The sequence below is a fragment of the Mastigoproctus giganteus genome, chromosome 14 (genome assembly GCF_048544385.1).
Source record: "Mastigoproctus giganteus isolate SK-2022 chromosome 14, ASM4854438v1, whole genome shotgun sequence".
Taxonomy (NCBI): domain Eukaryota; kingdom Metazoa; phylum Arthropoda; class Arachnida; order Uropygi; family Thelyphonidae; genus Mastigoproctus; species Mastigoproctus giganteus.
This window is the reverse complement of record NC_143588.1, coordinates 92,099,549-92,120,765: the sequence shown is the minus strand read 5'-3', so window position 1 is coordinate 92,120,765 and position 21,217 is coordinate 92,099,549. Positions and strand designations below refer to the sequence as shown.

The window sequence follows — 21,217 nt, the reverse complement described above, 5'->3', positions numbered from 1 at the left end:
GAGGGCAGTGTAGTGTAGTGATAAAATTTTTAGTATGCCATACAAATGTGTGGCCAAAATTTTTTTGACAGTGTGGCATTATTCATGCTACCCAAATTACCACTGCTTGAATACCCTTCTGCTGCAGTTGATAGAGTAGTGGCAACAAGATTATTAAAAATATATATTCTAGTTTGTCCCTGGTGTAACCACTAGTTCAGAGGAGTTTACAGCATATTTGAGAGCACAGAAATGCACATGTTCCAGTGGATTGTGGTTCAGACCTGTGTGACTGATAAATACGGCTATTCCATTCATTGTCAAAATGATTAGTTGTAAACTCCTCTGACATAGTGGTTGTTCTGGAGTATAAACAAGAACATATTTGAAGCATTAGATTTCTGCAGGTGTGGTATCTGGCAGCCACTCACAAAATTGTAACTTTGAAATGTTAGGTTTCACACTGTGGCCATCATAACCTCAAAGATTATGATTCTTACTTGTTGGCAAAGGATGTGGGGTGGGAGCTAGAATATTTCTGTGTGGAGTCCACATGAGATTTTGGCCACTCAGGCCCCATTGAGTAGGTTGATAGAATTAGGGGATGAGAATCACAATCACATACCACTTGGTATTTGCCTATTTTCCAAAGAAGCTCAATTATTCCTCTGTAGAGTAAAGGCATAATCTCAGCACCCATGATTACTAACAGTTTCACCAGTGTTAAAGGTGTAAGCATAAGATTTGGTTGTTACAAAATGACCAGACTTAACTTAAATTCTGCACATGTGGCTTACATGTGAAACCTGAACATCAGCATTTTACACTTGGCATTGCAACATGCCCAAGTTTCCTTAACACCACTGGGAGAATGTCCACTGGTGGCACATTCAGAAAAATTTTTTTTTTGGGGGGGGGGGGGGTGTATATTCGATATTGGTAGGTTTTACAAGTCTCAGCACAATATATAAAATAAAACAAAATGCTGTTGTGTAGGGGGAGGGGCTTATTTTTGTGCACCTATGATATTTATACCATTATCTGCAACCAAATTAGTTTTTTTAGGAACATTAGCAACTAAGGCCATATTGCTCCGGGGATATTCGGTGGTCATTCCCTGACCTTTCTGCATCCAAAGCGTGTGCTACACACTGCTGTTCCTGCCCTCTGGCTACGGAGGTGCCTGCAACCAAATATAAATTCAGTAATAAAAGTCCAGTAATCCAACATTAGATTTTCTAGAAATTCCAATAACAGCAATGTAAAATTATTTCACACACTGCACATGATTTCAAGTGAATTTCTCATTGTTTGATGTCTTGAGACTTGAGATTGTAGCACTATTAGTGGTTCATTGCCTGTTTTAATTGTGGCTTAAGGCAATTTCTCCACCTTGTGAATGTCTTTGAGATAGCAGCTGTTTCACTGAATAAAGCAACCAAGGAACATTCACTGTATCAAATTTTTACAAATCACTAACCCTCCACCAAATGTGCCTATTTACTTCAAGAAGTAATTGTGCATTCAGAAAACGTAATTCCATTTTATAACCTCAAAACTTGACAAGAAATAATTCAGAATCGTTCACTTTTTTGATGCCATATTTATTTTTAGTTTTATGAGCAAAAATCACATTTTTATTTGAAAAATTTCTGTAGAAAATAAATTTTTCTATATTTAAATGTGTATTTTCAGTTAATTATTTTAAATAAGACTCCCTCCAATGCACTCTACATGTGTTTTTTACTGTCTGTTTGGCTGTTATTAGCATTAGTTGGGACATATGATGCAAGAAAACAAGCTTATACAGCATCAGCCCAAAAAAACCCTTCCTCTTTCACCCATCCGGTCACTCCAAATTTTTCTTTCACAACAACAACAGATGAAAGTCTGTTCTAGCAATCACCTACCCTCTGGCCAAAGGCAAACTTCTGCATATCTATTCTATAACTGTCTTTCCTTAATTTGAATCTGTGGCCCCCCTCAGGTTCTTAATCTGAGCAAGCGGAAGTATCCCATCAGCATTGAGCCTGCTCAAACCATTCAATGCCTTATACACCTCGCAGGTGCCTAGTCTCCAGCTGCTGCAACTTGCAGACCTTAAGCCTTTCTTCATAAGCACACCCCTTTGTTCTTCTCACCAATCTTGTTGCCCTTCTCTGTACTCATTCTGGCAACTCTACATCGTTCCTAAAATGAGGCCTCCAGACCTGTATACAGTACTCAAGGTGTGGCCTGATCATTGCCTTATACAAAGGGATAATCACCTCCTTGTCTCTGCTAGCAAAATTCCTATATATCAGGAGTGGGCAACCTTTTTTGAATAAAAGGCCACATTCTTTTCGGATATAGTGGAAAGGCCGCACCGATCCTTCGAACCACTACTTACGAAGTAAAACATACTTAATTATCAGTGTTAAATTTTATTACATATAACTATAGAAAAGGCATAAATTTCAATAAAACATACATATTTACAATATTCTCATCATAATACATCCACCTACATTTTATATGAACACAAAATTTAAAAAAATGTAATTATAAAGATAAATTATTTTCTAAATTGTTATTCAAATGAAAATTTATAGCAATTTTTTAACATTCTCTCTGTGTATTATACAAGAATAATTAGAAAAAACTGTACTATTGTAAAAAATAATTTAATGAGTTAACTAATGAGTTGAAGATTTGATGCTTTGGTGGTTGAGTTGTTTACCAAAAAAGATGTCTCGACTGAAACCACTTCGATTGCACATTTTTAATGAGCTAAACTCATCAGAATGCATTGGTTTCAGCCGAAACATCTTTTTTGATAATTAACTAATAAGATTTTTGGGTTTGTTTTTTTATTAGATAACAACTGGATATTAGGCTCCATCTTAGTTGTACGCAACTTGAGTTGGTCTTCTAAATGAATATCAGATATCTGAGTCCTTAAATGACTTAATTTGTGTAAGGTATGAAAAAGTTTATTCGCAACAATACGTAGTTGCAAAGCAAGACAACAGTCGACGAGCATGTTGACGTAAACATGGGTATTCAACTGCATTTTTCCATATTTCGATAGGATCTTTTTTTGTATCAAAAAAAGTCTATCATATTATGTTCTCCTAATTCAATTAATTCCATCTGTAGTTCCGTGGGTGCCGTCAGGATATCAACTAAATGTGGCTCATACGTCAATTTCATTTCTAAAGTATGTTCTTCGAAATCAGAAAATCTGTCATTGTATTCTTCAATTAGCATGTCCAATATGGTTATATATAGTCTTTGAAAGTGTCACATACAACATATTTCTGCTCCTTTAAAATATTTTTTAAATGAGGGAAATGTTCCCCAAATATTTCTGATTTAGAGAAAAGAGTTTTGTAAAAAATAAATTTTTTTCGAAATACCTGAATTTTTTGCCACATGTCATATATGTCTTGTTTTTCCCTGCAAATAAACATTTAATTCATTTTGCTTTTCCATAATATCCCACAAAAACACAGCATTTCTACAAAATTCTTCATCTAATAAATCACATTCTTGTTGTCGTTCCTTGTAAAATTTTTTAAGTTGTTCTCGCAAAGCCAAAACTTTTACTAAAATTTGTCCTTTTGATAACCAGCGCACTTTACAATAATATGGCAAGCCGACATTGTCTCATCATCCAATATAAGCATGCTTCGAAATTGGCGATGTCTTAAAGCATTTACTCAAATAAAGTTAACAATTGCAATAATTTTGTCCAAAGTATTGCTCAATGTGGAGGATTTAGCGCAAAGGTTTTGTTGGTGTAATATACAGTGGAACAAAATTAACTTTTCTAAATTGGGCTTTTCTTTTTTTAACAATGAAACGAATCCTTCTCGCTTTCCTCTCATAGAAGGTGCACCGTCTGTGCATTCACTCACCAGGTTACCAAGGTTTAGTCCTCTCTCAAGACATTTCTTTAAAGTTGTTAAAAATATCAGTTCCACAAGTCCTTCCAGTGAGCGTACCCAAAGCCAGTAGTTCCTCATAACAGTGAAAATCTTCAGTTATAGCACAAATAAAATATAATATTTGAGCAGAGTCATTTCTATCAGTGGTTTCATCTAACGCTATTGAAAAAATACATCTTTAGAGTGAAATATTACCTGAAGTTGTTCTACGTTCTGAGCTAATTCATGTTGTCTATTAGTTAGTTTTTCTTGAAAGAGGTAATTGTTTGTATTTATCAACTTTTTCCGGATCCAAACATCCTACTGCTTCGACAATACATTATTTTATCATTTCGATGTCACTAAATGGTTTGCCTTTTTTTCCAAGTACATGCGCTATTTTGTATGTAACATCGGTTGCAGAAGTTCCTTGCTTAATAGAAACACCAAAAGCCTTTTCCTGGTGCTGTTTTTTTTTCTTCGTTTTTTGAAGTGCAGATATACGAGCTTCTTCTAATTTTACATATTTATGGTCCTTGTGAGATAGATAATGTTGATTTGCATTGTATGTTTTTTAATGTTGTTAGTGCTGTATTACATATCAAACAAACCATTTTGTCTTTCACAGAAATAAGAAAATACTGCATCTCCCAATCCTCTTTAAATGTTCTGTTTTCTTCATTCAACTTCCTTTTAACTTTTTTGGACATGATGGGCAATCTAAAAATTAAGCAATTGTGAAATCAAATGAGAAATTACAGGATTACAAAATTCAAGACACGAATAAATATGGTTGTCAAAATATTCATAGTTACAAATATGCATATAAAAGCAACAGATAAAAAATCACGATGTTACAATTTAAATTTTAAAATAAAAAACTATTTTCGTCAAATTATTAACTCTTAATTTTTTTTAAGAAATATTGTTTTGTTAAAAAAAAATTTTTAATTTTAACAAACTTAACAGAGGATTAGCTTTCGTTTTTTATCATTTGTGGTATATAAAAATGATTTTTAAATAAATAGAAAAAGTTAAACATGATATATTTTACTTTTTAGATCAAAAAATTGTATTTTCCTTTTTTAATTATTTGAATGTTTTTATATTGTGAAAAAAATATATACTTTTTATTATTAAAACGTTTTGAATACAGTAATACCCCGACTTACGCTACCCCGACTTACGCGAACTCGGAGTTACGCGGTTCTTGATTTTTTCGTTTGGCAACGCTGCCGCCCACTATCTTCAAGGTCGTTTTTCATATGTTATCGATATACGGTGCAACGGCGGAGAATGAGAGCGAAAGATGAACAAAATTCAACTTTGCTGCTTTTATGTTTTTTTTTTCAGTGAAGGGGAAACACATTTCACCATAATAACGTAAAAACCAACACAATTCCAGCTATCGGTATAATCGCAAATGCAATTAGATCGAGTTTACTACCAGTTTATAACAGATTTCACTAGCAGAAACGCAACTGGATTTTTATTGTTTTATGGTAGTAACCCCTAGAAATGTGAGGTGTTAATAGTGTATCTCTGCCTTTATGGTGTTGTTTATTCAGTTGCTACATGCGCGCAGCTTTGTTTATGCGTATCAAGCGTGCCTCCTCGTTTTGAAATTGTGCTTTATTCCCTAAAAATGAGTAAAATACTTAATTAAAAGGTGTGAAAAGGAAGCGTCCTGGTGAAGACACTGCAGATTCAGAGAGAAAAAGAAAAGCAATTATCGATAAACAGAGGCGGACTGGGTCAAAAATTCTTACCCGGGAAAATTTATAGTGGCCTCATACTATGGTTTATGGCCAAAATCACACTGGCCCACCGAGGTTTCCCCGGTAAGGCTTATGGCCAGTCCGCCTCTGTCGATAGAGAAAAAATATGAAATTGTGAAACGCTTTGAGCGAAATGAAAGACCATGTGATATTGCACGTGCTACAGGCCTAAATGAAGCAACGGCGAAAAGCACATGACAATTGCAAACTTGAGAGGTTGAAAACTGAAAAGGGCTCAATTGTAAAGGGCTTAAAAATTTTAGAAAACATAGACTCCAACGAAGAACGCGTTATAGCTACAAAGCAAGGAATAAAAAAATTATTAGCTTGCTACGAAGAAATTCTGCGTGAAAAAAAGAACGCGCTGTGTCGTCAGACGAATTTGTTAGATTTTATGAAGCCATCGACATCGAAATAACTTTTTAACGTAAGTCATTTGTTTTTTTAATACATATTTTGTATTAATATGTATAAAGAACTGCAATTTTATTAAATATTTTTCTTCTAAACTAGTGTTTTTGTTAGTCCTTGGTCCCAATTAAGCAAAATTTATATGTGTTTATATGCAAAGTTGTACCCCGACTTACGCGAATTCGACTTACGCGATTTTCGTCGGACCCACCTATCGCGTAACTTCGGGGTATTACTGTATTTAATTTTAAAAAATATTAGTTTAAAAGTAGTAGGATTATTTAATGATTTTATTTCATCTTTGTGTGACAAAGGCCGCACATAAGATCTTAGAAGGCTGCATGCGGCCTTAAGGCCGTGGGGTTGCCCACCCTTGCTATATATCATTGACAAAACTCCATGACCTGCTCTGTCAGCCCATCTACACTGCTCAGAGAACTTCATATCTGACTGCACAATTACCCCCAGGTCTTTTTCATTCTCCACTTCTCTGAGTGTAGTACCACAGAGTTGGTACGTTTCTCTTGGGTTACTGCTACCCATATGGAGTACTTTGCATTTGTCAATGTTAAACTTCAGTTGCCACTTCTCTGCCCATCTGCCCAACTTTTCTAGATCCTGTTGCAGTAGCATACTTTCTTTACTGTCATTAACAACCCTGCCAACCTTTGTATCATCTGCAGACTTGGACATTAGGCTTGATATACCTTCATCAATATCATTAATAAATACACAAAAGAACAATGGACCCAGCACCGAACCCTGGGGGACTCCATTAATCACGTTAGTCCGTGTAGAGCAGTGTCCATTTATTACCACTCTGCCGTCTCCCTCTCAACCATTCCTTTATCCATTGCAGTAACTTTCCCTTAATGCCATACTGCTCCAATTTGTACAGCAGTTGCATTGGTTGTAGCGTATGATGCAAGAAAGCAAGCTTATAAAGCATCATGTCGGCCTTTGATCCTCCTTTGTGAATTGGGGTCACATTTGCACATCTCCAGTCTATGGGTACCTCCCCTGAGTCCAAAGAAGCTCTCATAATTATGACTAAGGGTTTGCTTACTTCCTTTGCAGCATCCTTTAATATAACTGGATAGATCCCATCCACCCCGGGTACCTTTTTTATGTTTATCCTCGACAATTTCTTCTCCACTTTCCTCTCAGTTATTACAAAATCATCTAGCTCACTGCCAGAGTTTACTGCACCTCTGGCATTCCCCTTCCTGAATAACTCCTCATGTGTGAATGTAGATGTAAAATACTCATTTAGTTTGTTAGCTACCTGAGCAGGATCATCAACAGTTCAACCATCAATATCCAGTGGAACAATCTGATTTATCCCTTTCCTTCTAGAGTTTACATAGGTAAAGAACTCTTTTCTGTTTTTATTTGCATCCTTGGCCAAGGATTTCTTATAATCTGCCTTTGCCTGCCTAATCTCCTTTGTGACTTTGTCACAGACCAGCTTATATCTATCATAGGCTTCCATGTCACCCATTAATTTATATGTATCCCATGCATTTTTCTTCTCTGCCACATGTCTCATTAGTTCATCTGACATCCATTTATGCCTAAACCTTGAACAATATTTCTTAGTTGGTATGTAAAGCCTAGTAGCTTCCTGAATGCTTCCCATTTTGAATTTGCTGTTGGTAACATCATCAGTTGGTCCCACTGTATAGAATTTAAATACCGTCTCAGACCATCATAGTCGCCTTTACGAGAGCAAAAACCCTTCCCTTTACCCCTGATTGTAGTTACCGCTTTGAGTAAATCCCACTTCAGCACACTGTGATCACTGCCACCTAGTGGTTCCTTTATCTGCAGATTCTTAATGCATGAAGAATCACTACTGATAATCAAATCAAGTATATTACTCCCTCAATTGCCTCCCAAACATGCTGATGTAGAAAACAATCATCCAATAAATCCACAAAAGCCTTGCTAGTGTGTGAGTGACCAACCCAAAAATTCCAGTCAATATCTGTGAAATTAAAATCCCTCATTATAAGACTCTGATTTACTGGCCCACTATTTCCCTGTACAGTTTCTTATTATACTCATCAGAGTCATTAGACCTATAGCACACTCCTACTCTCAATTTTGATCTCCCAATGCTTATGTCACACCAAACTGACTCGACACTGCATTGTCCAGCAATGTTGACTGGCTTCACTTCCTTGGATTTTGTGTTTCTTAACTAATAGCATAACCCCTCCTCCTTTCCTATCCTGTCTATCCTTTCTGTACACATTTGTTTATATGTATCCCATATACTCCCCAAATTCCAATTCTGCATTCCTTATATCTGTGTGACACCACGTCTCTGATATCCCAACAATATCTGCCTTTGATGTTTTGAGCAATACCTCAAATTCATCAAATTTATTTACCAAACTCCTAGCATTGGTGTACACCCAAGTATACATGCACCTGTTCCTATTCTTAGCTACCCTAACACAACCCATGTGTTTACTCGTACCGCAATGACTCCCAGCAGTCTCTGAAATACCCTGCTTTTCCAGGCTGCTGCTCATTCCAATAGAAGCAGTGCAAGAATCGCTTTCGCCTCTGCCAGTGGCTACTGTTAATCTATTAGTCCTTGTATCCCCCCCCCCCCCAAGCTAGCAGTTTTCCGACCTATCTAACACTGCCTCGATTTGGTTGGCAACACTGAGTGCTCTCCATCCAGCTGATAAGAAAATGGCAACATACAGACAGCATTGAATAAAAGTTTTTTTATTGTTAAAGAATACTACAGAAGTGAGAATTTGAGTCTTTCTGCTCAAATAAGATACATCAGATTTTCTAGAAATTCCAATAACAGCAATGTAAAATGATTTCATACACTGCTCATATTTCATGTGAATTTTTCATTGTGTGATGTCTTGCAACTTGAGGTGGTAGCATTATTAGTGATCCATTGCCTGTTTTAATTGTAGCTTAAGGTCATTTCTCCACCTTGTGAATGTCTTTGAGATAGCAGCTGTTTCACATTATTAAGAAAGCAACTGAGGAACATTCACTGCAGATTTTTACATCATGGCTTGTGGATTAATTTGATGGAACAGGCAGTGTTTTAGATGAAAGATAAGATCATACAGCCAAGACCTTCCTTGGAAGATCATTAAGAACATTATAAAAAATTAATGAAACTAGGAAATCTCACTGCAAAGCCCAAGGAAGAGTTTGCATGAACTTTCACAACAGATGAGGTCTTATAGCACAGCAAGGAAGATTTATCAAAGTTACTTGTCTGCATATCCTTATAGAATTAAACTCAGCCAACCACTAACAACAAATGTAAAAGAACAGCTTGTTCAATTTGCCATTGAACTTAATGTACTGTTAGAGAGTAAGAACTAGATATAAACAAAGTTTTGAGTTTCTGATAAAGTGCATTTTCATTTGTATGGGTATATGAAAAAACAAAATGCAAGATTTTTGGCTCCAGAGAATCTGAGCCACATTATTGTTGATAATCCATTACATGCACAAAGAGTCACTATGTGTTGTGTGTGTTCTGCATTTGGCATTTTTGGGCCAGTGTTTGTTTGTTAATGGAAACATCACAAGTGATGTCTACCTCAGTGTCATTAGACAATTTTGTGCCTTTTTATATACGGCTGTAGCACTGACATGAATGACAAAAGCATGGTGCCCCATACTGGAGGAGTGGTCCTGGAGTTCCTGGATGAAAATTTTGACAGCAGGATGGTTTCTAACTGCCACCCTAAGGTGTATGGCAACATCACTTTATTTGAACCGATGTGATTTTTATCTCTGGGGTGTTCTTTCAAAGATCGTGTCTCAGAATGAACCTCACGAACCATTCTGCACTGAAGAAAGTGATTGAAGATAATTCTTTCCGTGTCAGAGGAAATGTTAGAGCATGTTCTTTGCAACTTTTTACTCTGTCTGCAACATATCAATAAACACGTGGATGCATTGAACGTGCTGTGGCATAATATAATGTTTAAATAACATGTTGTTGAGTTATCCTGATCAAATCACTTGAAACAAAAGCACTTCACCTGTAATAGGTTTTAGAATCTATTTATTACTAAGAAAGCTTGACAGTTGTTAGTTTTGCAGATTTTTTCTTCTCTGCTTCTTCAGTGACTACAAAATTAAAAATAAGATGATTTACTTGTTTTCTTAAATTATTAATTTTTGGTTTTTAGTTACCTTAATTTGATCAAGCAGTACAGAACACCTAATTCAAACTCATTGTGGCTAGTACACTTGACAATGTAATTACAATTTGGCCACATGAGAATTCTAATTTTCACATGTTCATAAAAAGCCCTGAAATCTCTTTCTAAATTGAATAGGATAAAATTAAACTTAAATAAAATATAAATAAATTAAACTTAAAATCAATAAAGGCCTTGCCTTTTTAGATTTAAGTTTAATGATACAAGAAGGGCTACTCTTTACCAAAATATACAGAAAACCAACAGACACAGGGAGGATTCTGTACTACAACTCCGGTTACCCTTTAGGAAACAAAATATGCATTTTAAAAGTTTCATTTTGATAACCTGTTGCCACTGGCCCTGCAGGGTGAAATAAAATATTTATCAAACCTTCAGCGACAATGTGTAGTCTAACACTTCATAAACAGGACCATCAAAAAGACAAGAAAAATTCAACAACCCAAATATCCCCAAGGATAGGAAAAACACCCAATTTATGTATATTCCATATGCATCCTTAGTAAGTGAACAAATAGCAAAAATTACCATAAAGTACAATGTAATAATAAGATTTTAGGAACCAAAATACTTAAAAACATCTTATAAACCCCTGTTGCAGTTTTATATAATCCAGTAGCAGTTTGATGCAAAATACAATTAAATTTTTTGGATGCATTGTATAAATTATTTATTCATTTATTTTATTTTTTTATTTTTTTGAAAAGTAAATCGCGCTTGCATCAGAAGATGGCAAATACTTTTGAATATCAGCTTTTTGGCAGTAATTAATAAAATTATTAGTTATCTTTATATACAAGGATATAGGTAAGCAGCAGCCATTATCAATCTACTGCAGAATGGAAGCCTCCTCAACAATTCATGTTGAGGGAAATGGAGCATAATCTGCCATGCTGGTCCAGTGCGTGTTGGCAGATCGACCGTATTTAGCAGTTGGGCTTGAACCCTCGGTCGCTGACCAGGCTAGTTGGGTGGGTAAAGTGCCTTCCTGGCAACCCAAAGGTCGCGGGTTCGAATCCCGCCTCGGGCTTGGATCAAAGTACTGCAAAAACCTTGGGAGGTGCATTATGGCCACAGAAGCCAATGCATCAACAACTACAAAAAAAAAAAAAAAAAAAAAAAGAACCCTCGGTCTACTCAAAGAGCGTTTGCTGCTGCACTCTTGCCTCTGATCACTTGGCTGCAGATGCTGGTATACAAGGATATACTTGTATATAAACAAATAATTAATCATTATTATAATATTTAACAAGTAACATGATGGTAAATTCTGAAATCATTTTATAATCATGAAGCAGTTATGTTTCTTAAGGAAGTAAAGTAGGAAACTTTGTTAAAAGTTAAATCAATTTGTAAGCAGAAGTTGTAAAAGAGAATTGGATCTACCTCATCCAAATTTCATGATGTAGTCTTATGAAAATTTAAACTAGCAAAATTAATCAGACAGTGATATCAATGTTCAAGTTAACTTGCAAACATTGAGATCACTTGATCAGAGATCATTTTATTCCTCCTTATGATGTAGGGTAACCAAATTACTCTACATCATAGGGAGGAATAAAAGAAAATATTATTCTTGCATAAGAAGTAGTATATTATTCTTGGTTACACTACTATGTTACTACATTGTAGTGTAGCCAAGAATTAGAATTTTAATATTAATTAAAATTATAAAAAATAAAATTAACCCTTTTATATTTTTGAGCTGTGAGCATTTAAAGTTGTAATGTTTTGATATGATGTATTCAAGGTCAGATTTCAGTCAATGCTCCACTTACATGATTTTCTATTTTAAAACTAGATTTTCATCTAGTTTTAAAATAGTAACATTTTCTTTATAATATCTAAAACATTAGGGAATCTATTGAAACTTCTTAACTTGTGAACCTAACTAAATTAATCAAATTTCAGTCTCGCATCCCAAGAAATTTGGGATTTTTAAATTTTATGAATGCTTCAGTGATTATAGTATCATATTTGCAAATATACAGTTAATTTTTATAAACTAATACTACTAAACTATTTGATTATGTGCATTTAGATTGTGTACTTTTTTTTTTTTTTTTTTGGCTAGTATCTTGTCTTAGTTGTCACTGTGCCACTGCTTGTTTGACATGTTATTGACTCAGAAGGTCATGTACTTAGGGTATTAATAGTTTACTCAGAAGTAGCTGACACTTGCATCTGATAATCTTCTTACTCTTATGTACAGGAAAGGAAGAATATAGGAATGTAGTCAGTTTGTTTGTCTTGTTTCTTTCTTTTTTTTTTTTTTTTTTTTTTTGTGTAGTTATTTTATATAATTAATATAAATGAAAAAAAGTAAGAAAAGTACTAGAATTTGTTAAATTTGAAACTTTTAAATTTGATTAAATTTATTAAGTTTGAATATTTTATTTTATATCTGAAGAAATTTAGGTTACTTAGATCATGTTAATTATAACAGAAATAACTATAATTTAATGTGTATGGGGAAAAAAAAAAAAAAGCTCCTGAAAGTCAGTAGTATGATATATAATAAATTTTTGAAACTGATTTAGCACTTACTAAGCAAAAATTTTAGAAAGAGCTTAAACAGAAAGAGTAAAATTATAAAACTATGTACAAATGAAACTAGCTAAGGGGGTGTGTGCACGCATGCACATTAGATAATGTAATTATTATTTTTTTTTTAATGAAAACCCCAAACACGAAAGGTATCAAAACCTATAGTACTTAGTACCGTGCATGGATTGAAGGAGAAGTATGGGGGGAGGGGAATGCCGGAAACTTTGCTCTAGAGACTAAACATGGGTTTCACCATGTTTCGACTCTGCCATTACCATTATTAAACTCAAATCCAATTATAGAATTCGTCAATATGAAGCACTCGTGATTGAATGGTGTCGACATCATTCTAATCTTAAAATTATTAATGCCAAACTCCCCTTCAACCTTTCACCAGCTTGGAACCTTTCACGGTTAAATTTCCCACGTGTAAAAAAGTCCATCACGAGAGTATAAACTTAAACTTTTAAAACAACACGCATTCTCTGCCCACTCAATTGCCAACTGAAGATGTTATTATTTAATGAAAGTCCTTTGTAATGACTATTGGCCTCATTGTATTATTTTATTCAGGCTTTTAAATTACTTCTTCCCTCTTTAATGACAACCAAGGATCGGATGTGTACACTTCTACCTCCTTGCGCTTATGTTAAATTTTGTTTTTTATCTTCATTTTTCCCCCCTTAGTTTCTTAGCTAACAATTCAACCTAAACACTAACCACCTCTTCTTAATACACCACTGCAGATTTATTCAAGGTGAGTACCGTTTTTTTTTTTTAAGCAATTGCTATTCTATTATTAAAACTGTATAATATTTAGTACTTCTCTCCTGTGCATTTTTTCTCCCCCCCTCCCCCCCACACACACCTAAAAGTTTGGAATCAGTGTATAACAGCAGTTTTTGTTACTCTGACAATGTAAGATTTAAAATAAAAAAAAACACTACAAAGTATTTTAAATTTTTTTTTTATTATGCATTGAAATATTTACAGCAAAAAAAAATATTGAAATGATTAATATTTACAATTATACTGATTTTTCATCAAAATATCCTCCACAAGATTTTATCACTGCCTTACACAGATGTGGTATTCTGGTAATAAATTTTATAGTAGCATAACATTGCAAGCAATCTATAAGGTTTCCCATAAATTTTGCAAAGATGGGCAGAGTGTATGGACTTGATGATCTAGATCAGCATTTCTCAACTGGTGGTACTTGGAAAAAGATTTGGTAAGTGAATAATGAACGGTTGAATGTTTTTAAATTTATGAAATTATGAAAAATAAAACATTAAAAATTTCCCTTCTAAAGGTAAATAATTGTCTTGCCTATCTTTTTTCAATCTAACAGTTCACAAATCATGCTGATTTTCAAATATTTTGTTTGCTCAACCTCCGAGCGGATAGCTATATGTTTCTTGGAAAGCTTAAAATTGTGACAGTCTTATCTCGTGTTTTATATTCCTTCCTGGAAAACTCTCTTACGTGGCAGTGTTGCTGTCAGTATGCATTGTTGCTTTAATAAGTTACTGTGCAGCATTTGAGGACTTAGTAAAGGTCTACGTACAGATTTAGTAAAACAACTGCAAATGAAATATTTAAAAAATTGGACAATTTTATGAAGGAACACAATATTTTTTGGAAGAATTGCATTGGCATGGGAGTGCAGGCTTTAACAGGAAAGCATAGTGGTGTTGTAGCTACAATAAAGAAAGTCACTCCTGAAGCTAAGTTCACTCACTGCAGTATTTGCTGTGCAGCCTTGGTTGTAAAAGCAATACCTGAAGAACTGAAACCAGTTTTTTAGTAGCAACCAGTTAACATTCCATGTCACGATTTTGCAGTGGAGCAATAAATGAATATCAAATTTTGCTTTAAACTGGGAAAACCTGCAACAGAAATGTATGAAATTTAAAAAACTGTTTATGGTGATGAATTTTTAAGTTGTATCATAAGTTGTTTTTTAAGTTATGTGTTTGAATGGTATAAGTAGTTCAGAGAGGTAAGTGAGAATGTGCATGATGACCTAAGAAGCGGGCATTCGTCAACTTCTCGAAAGGAGGACAGAATTGCAAAAGTTCATATTCAACAAAGTATAGATAATATTGGTTCTTTGTGAATTTTCATTACATTTTTTGAAAGTTATAGATTTCTTCACTACAGTAATTCTGTATTTACCATTTAAGTTTCAAAATATTCTTAGTTAAAAAAAGTTTATATAATTTTTCATATTTTAGTATTGGAAATCAAGAGATAGAGAAGAAAGAAAAATTGAAGGCTAAATTAGATCTCACATCTACAAAGCCCATTGATACTAGTCATAAGAAACAGGATAGTCAAATTAAGGACACTAAAAGTATGGAATCTTTGGTAACAGATAGTCACCCTACTAGGCTGCAACAAAAAATTCCTGGAGAAAGGTAAACAGAGGGTTTTTTTTTTTTTAGGAGTTTACTTTTACTTAATTAAAATATGTATCTTAAAAATTCAGTCATATTTATATTTTAAGGGCCTTTTTATTCCCCCTTTTAGGTTTACATCTATATATTTAAGCTTATTTAGGAAAGTTGCAGAAAAGTTGTTTGGCTGAATGAATTTTTATCCATTATATAATTTCTTGTGTGTCATGTATTTTTTTTTGAATTTCATCTGGAAAACAAAATAAGATTCGAGGGTGGCTAGAAAATTGGCAGATGTTGTTTTAATGCTGAAGAATACATGGTCTTACATCTAGTGAATAACAACCCGAAAGTAACGTATACTTAGAGGGCTTGAATTAAAAATGTTTGAGGAAGAAAGTGATTTGGAGGTTGTGATACAGGCAGGTTTTGAAGATCTTCCATGCAGTGAAGACAGGCACCAAGGAGAAACCCATGGTGTTGTGATTTATCAATCATTTTCTTGTAGGGATAGAGAGGTTGTATTCTCACCATATAAGGTAGTTGCAAGACCTCACTTGAAATACTTGTCCCGGTGTTGGAGATCGAGCACCTACAAAGACAGCGAACTTCTTGAAAAGGTTCAGGGATGGGCAAGCATACCTTTTTTAGATTGGCTAAAGGGTGCCTGTATGAGAAGAGGCTGAGTGAATTTTTATCCATTATATAATTTGTGTGCCATTTTTTTTGAATTTCATCTGGAAAACAAATAGTGCCAAGTAATACTTCTTCAAGATGATTTGGATAAGATTCAAGGGTGGCTAGAAAATTCTACAGTTTGCCCAGTTTCCCATGGTTCTCGTGTTGGTTTTCTTTACCCTAGCCTCTGTATGTGGAATATAGAGCTTGGTAACTAGGCATACCTTAGAGGGGATGTAATTGAGGTTTATAGGGCAATTGAGCAATGATAGTAAAATGAATGAAGTTGTGATTTTTCACTATTTTAAATGGTACTAGAGCCTGGAAGCATATATTCAAATTAACCCTCTATCAGTGGATGTGTTTACATACTGTGAACTAGTAAAATTTTTTGGGATAAATAGCAAGAAATAGATGAAAATGGGAAAGTTTTTTAAGAATTTATTCTTAATTGTGATATTATATTTGACAATATAATCAAAAAATTATTTCCCTGAGTTCTAGTGCCATTTTCAGTGGAGATGTGAATAAAATGAAATTCTGTGGAAAATTAACAGTGGGCAATCTTTACTTCAAATGGAATCTTAAAGAATTTTTTATGACTATACTTCTCCAATTAAAAAATAATTATGATGCAGTTGGGGCACAAAGAAACTCATTATTGGAGTTCACGAGTAATGCCTTCACAGCTGAAATTTACTTACGGGTACATCCTTCAGACTGCCTCAGTCTTAGGGTGTTCATTCCCCCCTTCCCATGTTTTAAAATAGGAAAACAACTTCTACAGATGGTGAATGTTATTAGTAGTGTCAGTAGAAGTTGTTTTCCTATCAGGTTAAAACAGTGGGAAGGGGGGATAAACACCCTAAGACTGAGGCAGCCTGTAGGGTGTACCCATTAGTAAATTTCAGCCCATTCATGAACACCAATAATCTGCTTTTAATAATGATAAAAAACTTATCAATACATCGTTCTCGACTTCTACTGCCACTACCAATAACACACACCATCTGTTTACAGAGAGTGCAGGGAGAAACTGCGGTAGCGGGAAACGAGTGTGCCCAGTAAGTCTACCGAAGTTTCCCTTGGTTCTCATGTTGGTTTTCTTTACCCTAGCCTACAATTTGATTGTAGGAAGTTTTCTTGTGATTTCAAGTTGTTAATCAATGACATACAGATAGTTAGGGCACCATTTTTTTTTTTACAGGCTATGTAAAAGCAAACAAAAGCTTTCACAAAGTGCATCATTATGCAACCTCTGATATTTTATAAGATGGCCTTAATGATAAAGAAAGATCCATAAGATGGTTTTCTTTGTCATTAGTTTATATTGTTTATTCTAACATATTAATGAATTATTCTATAGACAGTGGATACTGCTTATTTTTATCACTTTGGGGTATAACTTAATTGATGCAACATGAATGTAGTTCAGAGTTGTTTATTGATGTAGAGCAGAAACATGTACATAAAGGTGGAAGTGGATAGAAAGAAAAAGTTTAAAATTGAGCATTACAAAATATTTTAGTTTGACTGTCCACTGTTTCTTTGACAAAGTCATTAATAAAAATGAAATAGTCATAAAACATATTTCTGGAAATCCCTACAAATCATTAAATAAAGAAAATATTAAAGTCGTCATCATCATCAGCCATTTTCAGTCCACTGCAGGATGAAGGCCTCTCCAGCAACTTTCCAGTTCCTTCTGTTTTCTGCAATGGCCATCCATTTACTACCCACACTCTCATGAATTTCATCTATCCATCTCCACCGTTGTCTTCCAGGTTTTCTTCTAGCTCCTCTTGGGTACCATTCTGTTATTTTCTTAGTCCATCTGTCATCATGTCTTCGAGCTATGTGTCCTGCCCAAGACCATTTTAGTTCTTTAGTTTTGATAAGAATGTCCTTTACTTGAGTTTGCTGCCTAATCCATGTGTTTCTCTTCTTATCTAACAGTCTGATTCCCAATATAATTCGTTCCATTCTTTGCTGTGTAGTTCTTAGCTTCTCTTCCATTCTTTTGGTGAGTGCCCAAGTTTCACTTCCATAAGTCATGGTGGGGAGTATACATTGATTCATTATTTTACGTTTCAGACAAACTGGGATATTGCTCTTCAGTATGTGACTATATTTCCTGAATGCTATCCATCCAAAATTTATTCTTCTCTTGACTTCCAGCCATTTATCATTATTACAGCTAATAACTCCCAGATAAGTATATGACTTCACCTTTTCAATTACTGCTCCTTCGATCATTATGTCCCTTTCTGTGGCATACTTGTTCATCATTACTTTTGTTTTAGCCATATTCATCTTTAGTCCAAAATCTTTACTAACTGTGCATAACTGATTTAAGATTTTCCTGTAATTCTTTGGGATCGTGGCTTATGACCACAATGTCATCTGCAAATCGTAAATGGTTTAGGTACTTTAGTACTTTAGGTACTCTCCATTCACATTGACTCCTTTCTGCAACCAGTCTAATCTTCTGAAAGCTTCCTCAAGGGTAGCAGTAAACAGCTTCGGAGATAGTGTCTCCTTGTCGAATTCCTTTCTCGATTTTAAATTTGATACTGCCTCTGTCTAGTCTAATAAAGGAGGTAGCGTTCTCATATATTTTCTTCAAAATCATAATATATGGGGTATCTGTGCCTTGTCTTTCCAGTGCCCGAAACATTGCCTTATGCTGTACAGTCAAATGCTTTTTCATAATCCACAAATGCCAGGCATAATGGTGTTTTATATTTATTTGCTTTCTCCATTAGCTGTGATATTACGTGAAGGTGATCCATAGTTGAGAATCCTATCCTAAAGCCAGCTTGCTCTTTTGGTTGGTTTTCATCAAGTATTCTTTCTAATCTGTTAGTAATGACCCTTGTAAACAACTTGTAGATGTGGGATAACAAGCTAATTGGCCTATAATTTACAATTTCTGATTTATCTCCTTTCTTATGCAGCAAAACTATGATTGCATTATTCCACTACTTAGGGGTCACACCTTTTCTAATGCATTTTGTGAAGAGCCTTGCCAGTTTGTGTTATGTCTCTTCCTCCCTTTAACAACTCTACAGTAACTTCATCTTCCCCAGGGACTTTCTGATTCTTCATTTTCTTCAACGCATGTTCTACCTCATCAGGAAGAATATCGGATATGTCGTATGTGTTGCTGATTTGCGATCCATCTTCCCCACTGCTGGCATCATTCCCTCACTCCTTGTATAATACTCTGTAGTAGTCTTCTGCTATTTGAATTATGCCTTCTCTGCTATTCATAAGTACACCATTGCTATTCTTCAGTTTCAGTATCATTTGTCTTTCTGTATTACTGCTCATGGCTACTGATTTAAGTCATTTGTTTTCCCTTAATGCTTGTTCTACTTTTCTTGTGTTAAATCTTCTTATGTCCTCTCTGAGTCTCTTTCTAATGGCTTTGCATAACTCAGTAGGTGCCTCTGTAGCCAGGTGGGCAGGAGCAGCAGTACGTAACACACGCTTCATGATTAGACCGGAGTTTGAGCCTGTGACCACCAAATACGGAGGATGCAGAAAGGTCAGGGAATGACCATTGCATATCCCTGGAGCAATATGGCCTTAGTTGCTACTGCCCCTAAAAAAAACGAAATAACAATAACAGCATAACTCAGTATATTCAATTTTCTCCTTGTCAGTGTTTATCTTGCTCTTCATTTGTCACCTTTGGTTCATCATAACAAGTGTTTCTTGACTAATTTTTTCTTCTTTGAATTTCTTTTTCCCTATAGGTTTCTTGGGCTTTATCACTTTCAGAAAGTTGTAGTATTCCTCGTCGATGGTCGATAAAAATGTCATTTTTAAGGTCACACTCGTGACCTTAAAAATGACATTTTAGAGAGATAAATAGCTTAGTTATACAGTGAAAATTTCAACTTTCGAGATTTTGAAACAAATTACCAAAAAACGTGTTATTCGGTTCACATTACAATATTTTAACGAAACGATGGCGTCTCTGGAACTGATTAATATCGTAAAGCGGGGTACGTTGTATTCTATAGCTATGCACATGGTTTGGAATGCAGTATTTATGAAAGTTTAACATTCATTTTTTGCAATTAATGTTCATATTTTTGATTTTGTTGATACTTGGGAAAAAAACTTGTGAACCCGGGAACTCAAAGTGAGAACTGCCTGTACACAAAACAACAATGGGCTGAGCACCGAACCCTGGTGGACTCCAGTAATAACATTAGTCCACATAGAGCAGTTTCCATTTATTACCACTCTCTGCCGTCTCTCACTCAACCATCCCTTTATCCATTGCAGTAACTTGCCCTTAATGCCATACCACTCCAATTTGTACAGCAGTCTTCCATGTGCAACAGTATCAAAAGCTTCCTGAAATCCAAATATATGATATCAAAATTATTTTTGGCATCTAGTTCCTTTGTGACCACATCGTGGTATCCATAAAATTGGTTAGACAAGACTTCCCCTTAACAAACCCATACTGTGTCTGAACTATTGCTGCTGTCTTTTCTAGGTGATCCTGAATCACCTATTTAACCTGTGACTTCATTATTTTCCCCAGAACAGAAGTTAAACTAACAGGTCTATAATTACTTGTCACCCTTTGATCATCCTTTGTGAATTTCATAATTAGATAAATGAGAGCTTACACATGCTCAATTTTTCCTACATTCTATTAATATTTTGGAACAAAAACAAGGAGTTACCTGTTATTCCGTACGTAGGATTTCTTCTTTCCCAAATCTCCTTATACGAATAAATTACGAAATGTTACTTAAAACAAATTTACATAATTAAAATAGCTTAAAACTCAATGTATTCCTCACTATTGACACATGGACAGTCCAACACCCCAGGATCACAGCGGAGAACCCCACCCCAACCCCAGAAATATTAAACCCCCCATGCAACCTTTGGTGAAGGAAGACATTTTGTCATAAATGCAAAATTACAATACGAATAAAATGCTATTAAAATAAGATGAAAGTACCATAAAACCATGCAATTCAAAATTGCATGGTTTTGTGGTACTTTCATCTGATTTATCACTTTCAGATAAAATTGGGAGGTGGCTGTTGGAAAAAGATTTAAATTATAATTTCCCCCCACGCACTCTACCAAAGAAACAGTTAGTAGTAGACCTTGAATTTAGTCTTAGAGACATCCCCCAAAAAGATGTTTTAATCCAACAGGTCAATCAGATCATAAACAATCCCAGAAAGTCAGGTACACTGAGATTAAATAGAAATGAAGTTATTGCTTTATGGGAATTAAGGGAAAATAAGGACATT

General features: G+C 34.8%; 1 protein-coding gene across 4 annotated transcripts in view; it reads left to right on the top strand.

Moving 5' to 3' along the window:
- The window catches only part of LOC150075356 (SUN domain-containing ossification factor), a 196,935-nt gene that overhangs the window by 77,139 nt on the left and 98,579 nt on the right, over positions 1-21,217 (top strand). For all 4 annotated transcript variants that reach the window (XR_016547908.1, XM_090389015.1, XM_090389017.1 and 1 more), the window contains exon 4: positions 15,084-15,266. Coding sequence is in view for 3 of the 4 variants with exons in the window: in XM_090389015.1 (XP_090245141.1) it covers positions 15,084-15,266 (183 nt within the window). In the remaining variant the exon portion in view is untranslated. The remainder of the gene's footprint in view (positions 1-15,083; positions 15,267-21,217) is intronic.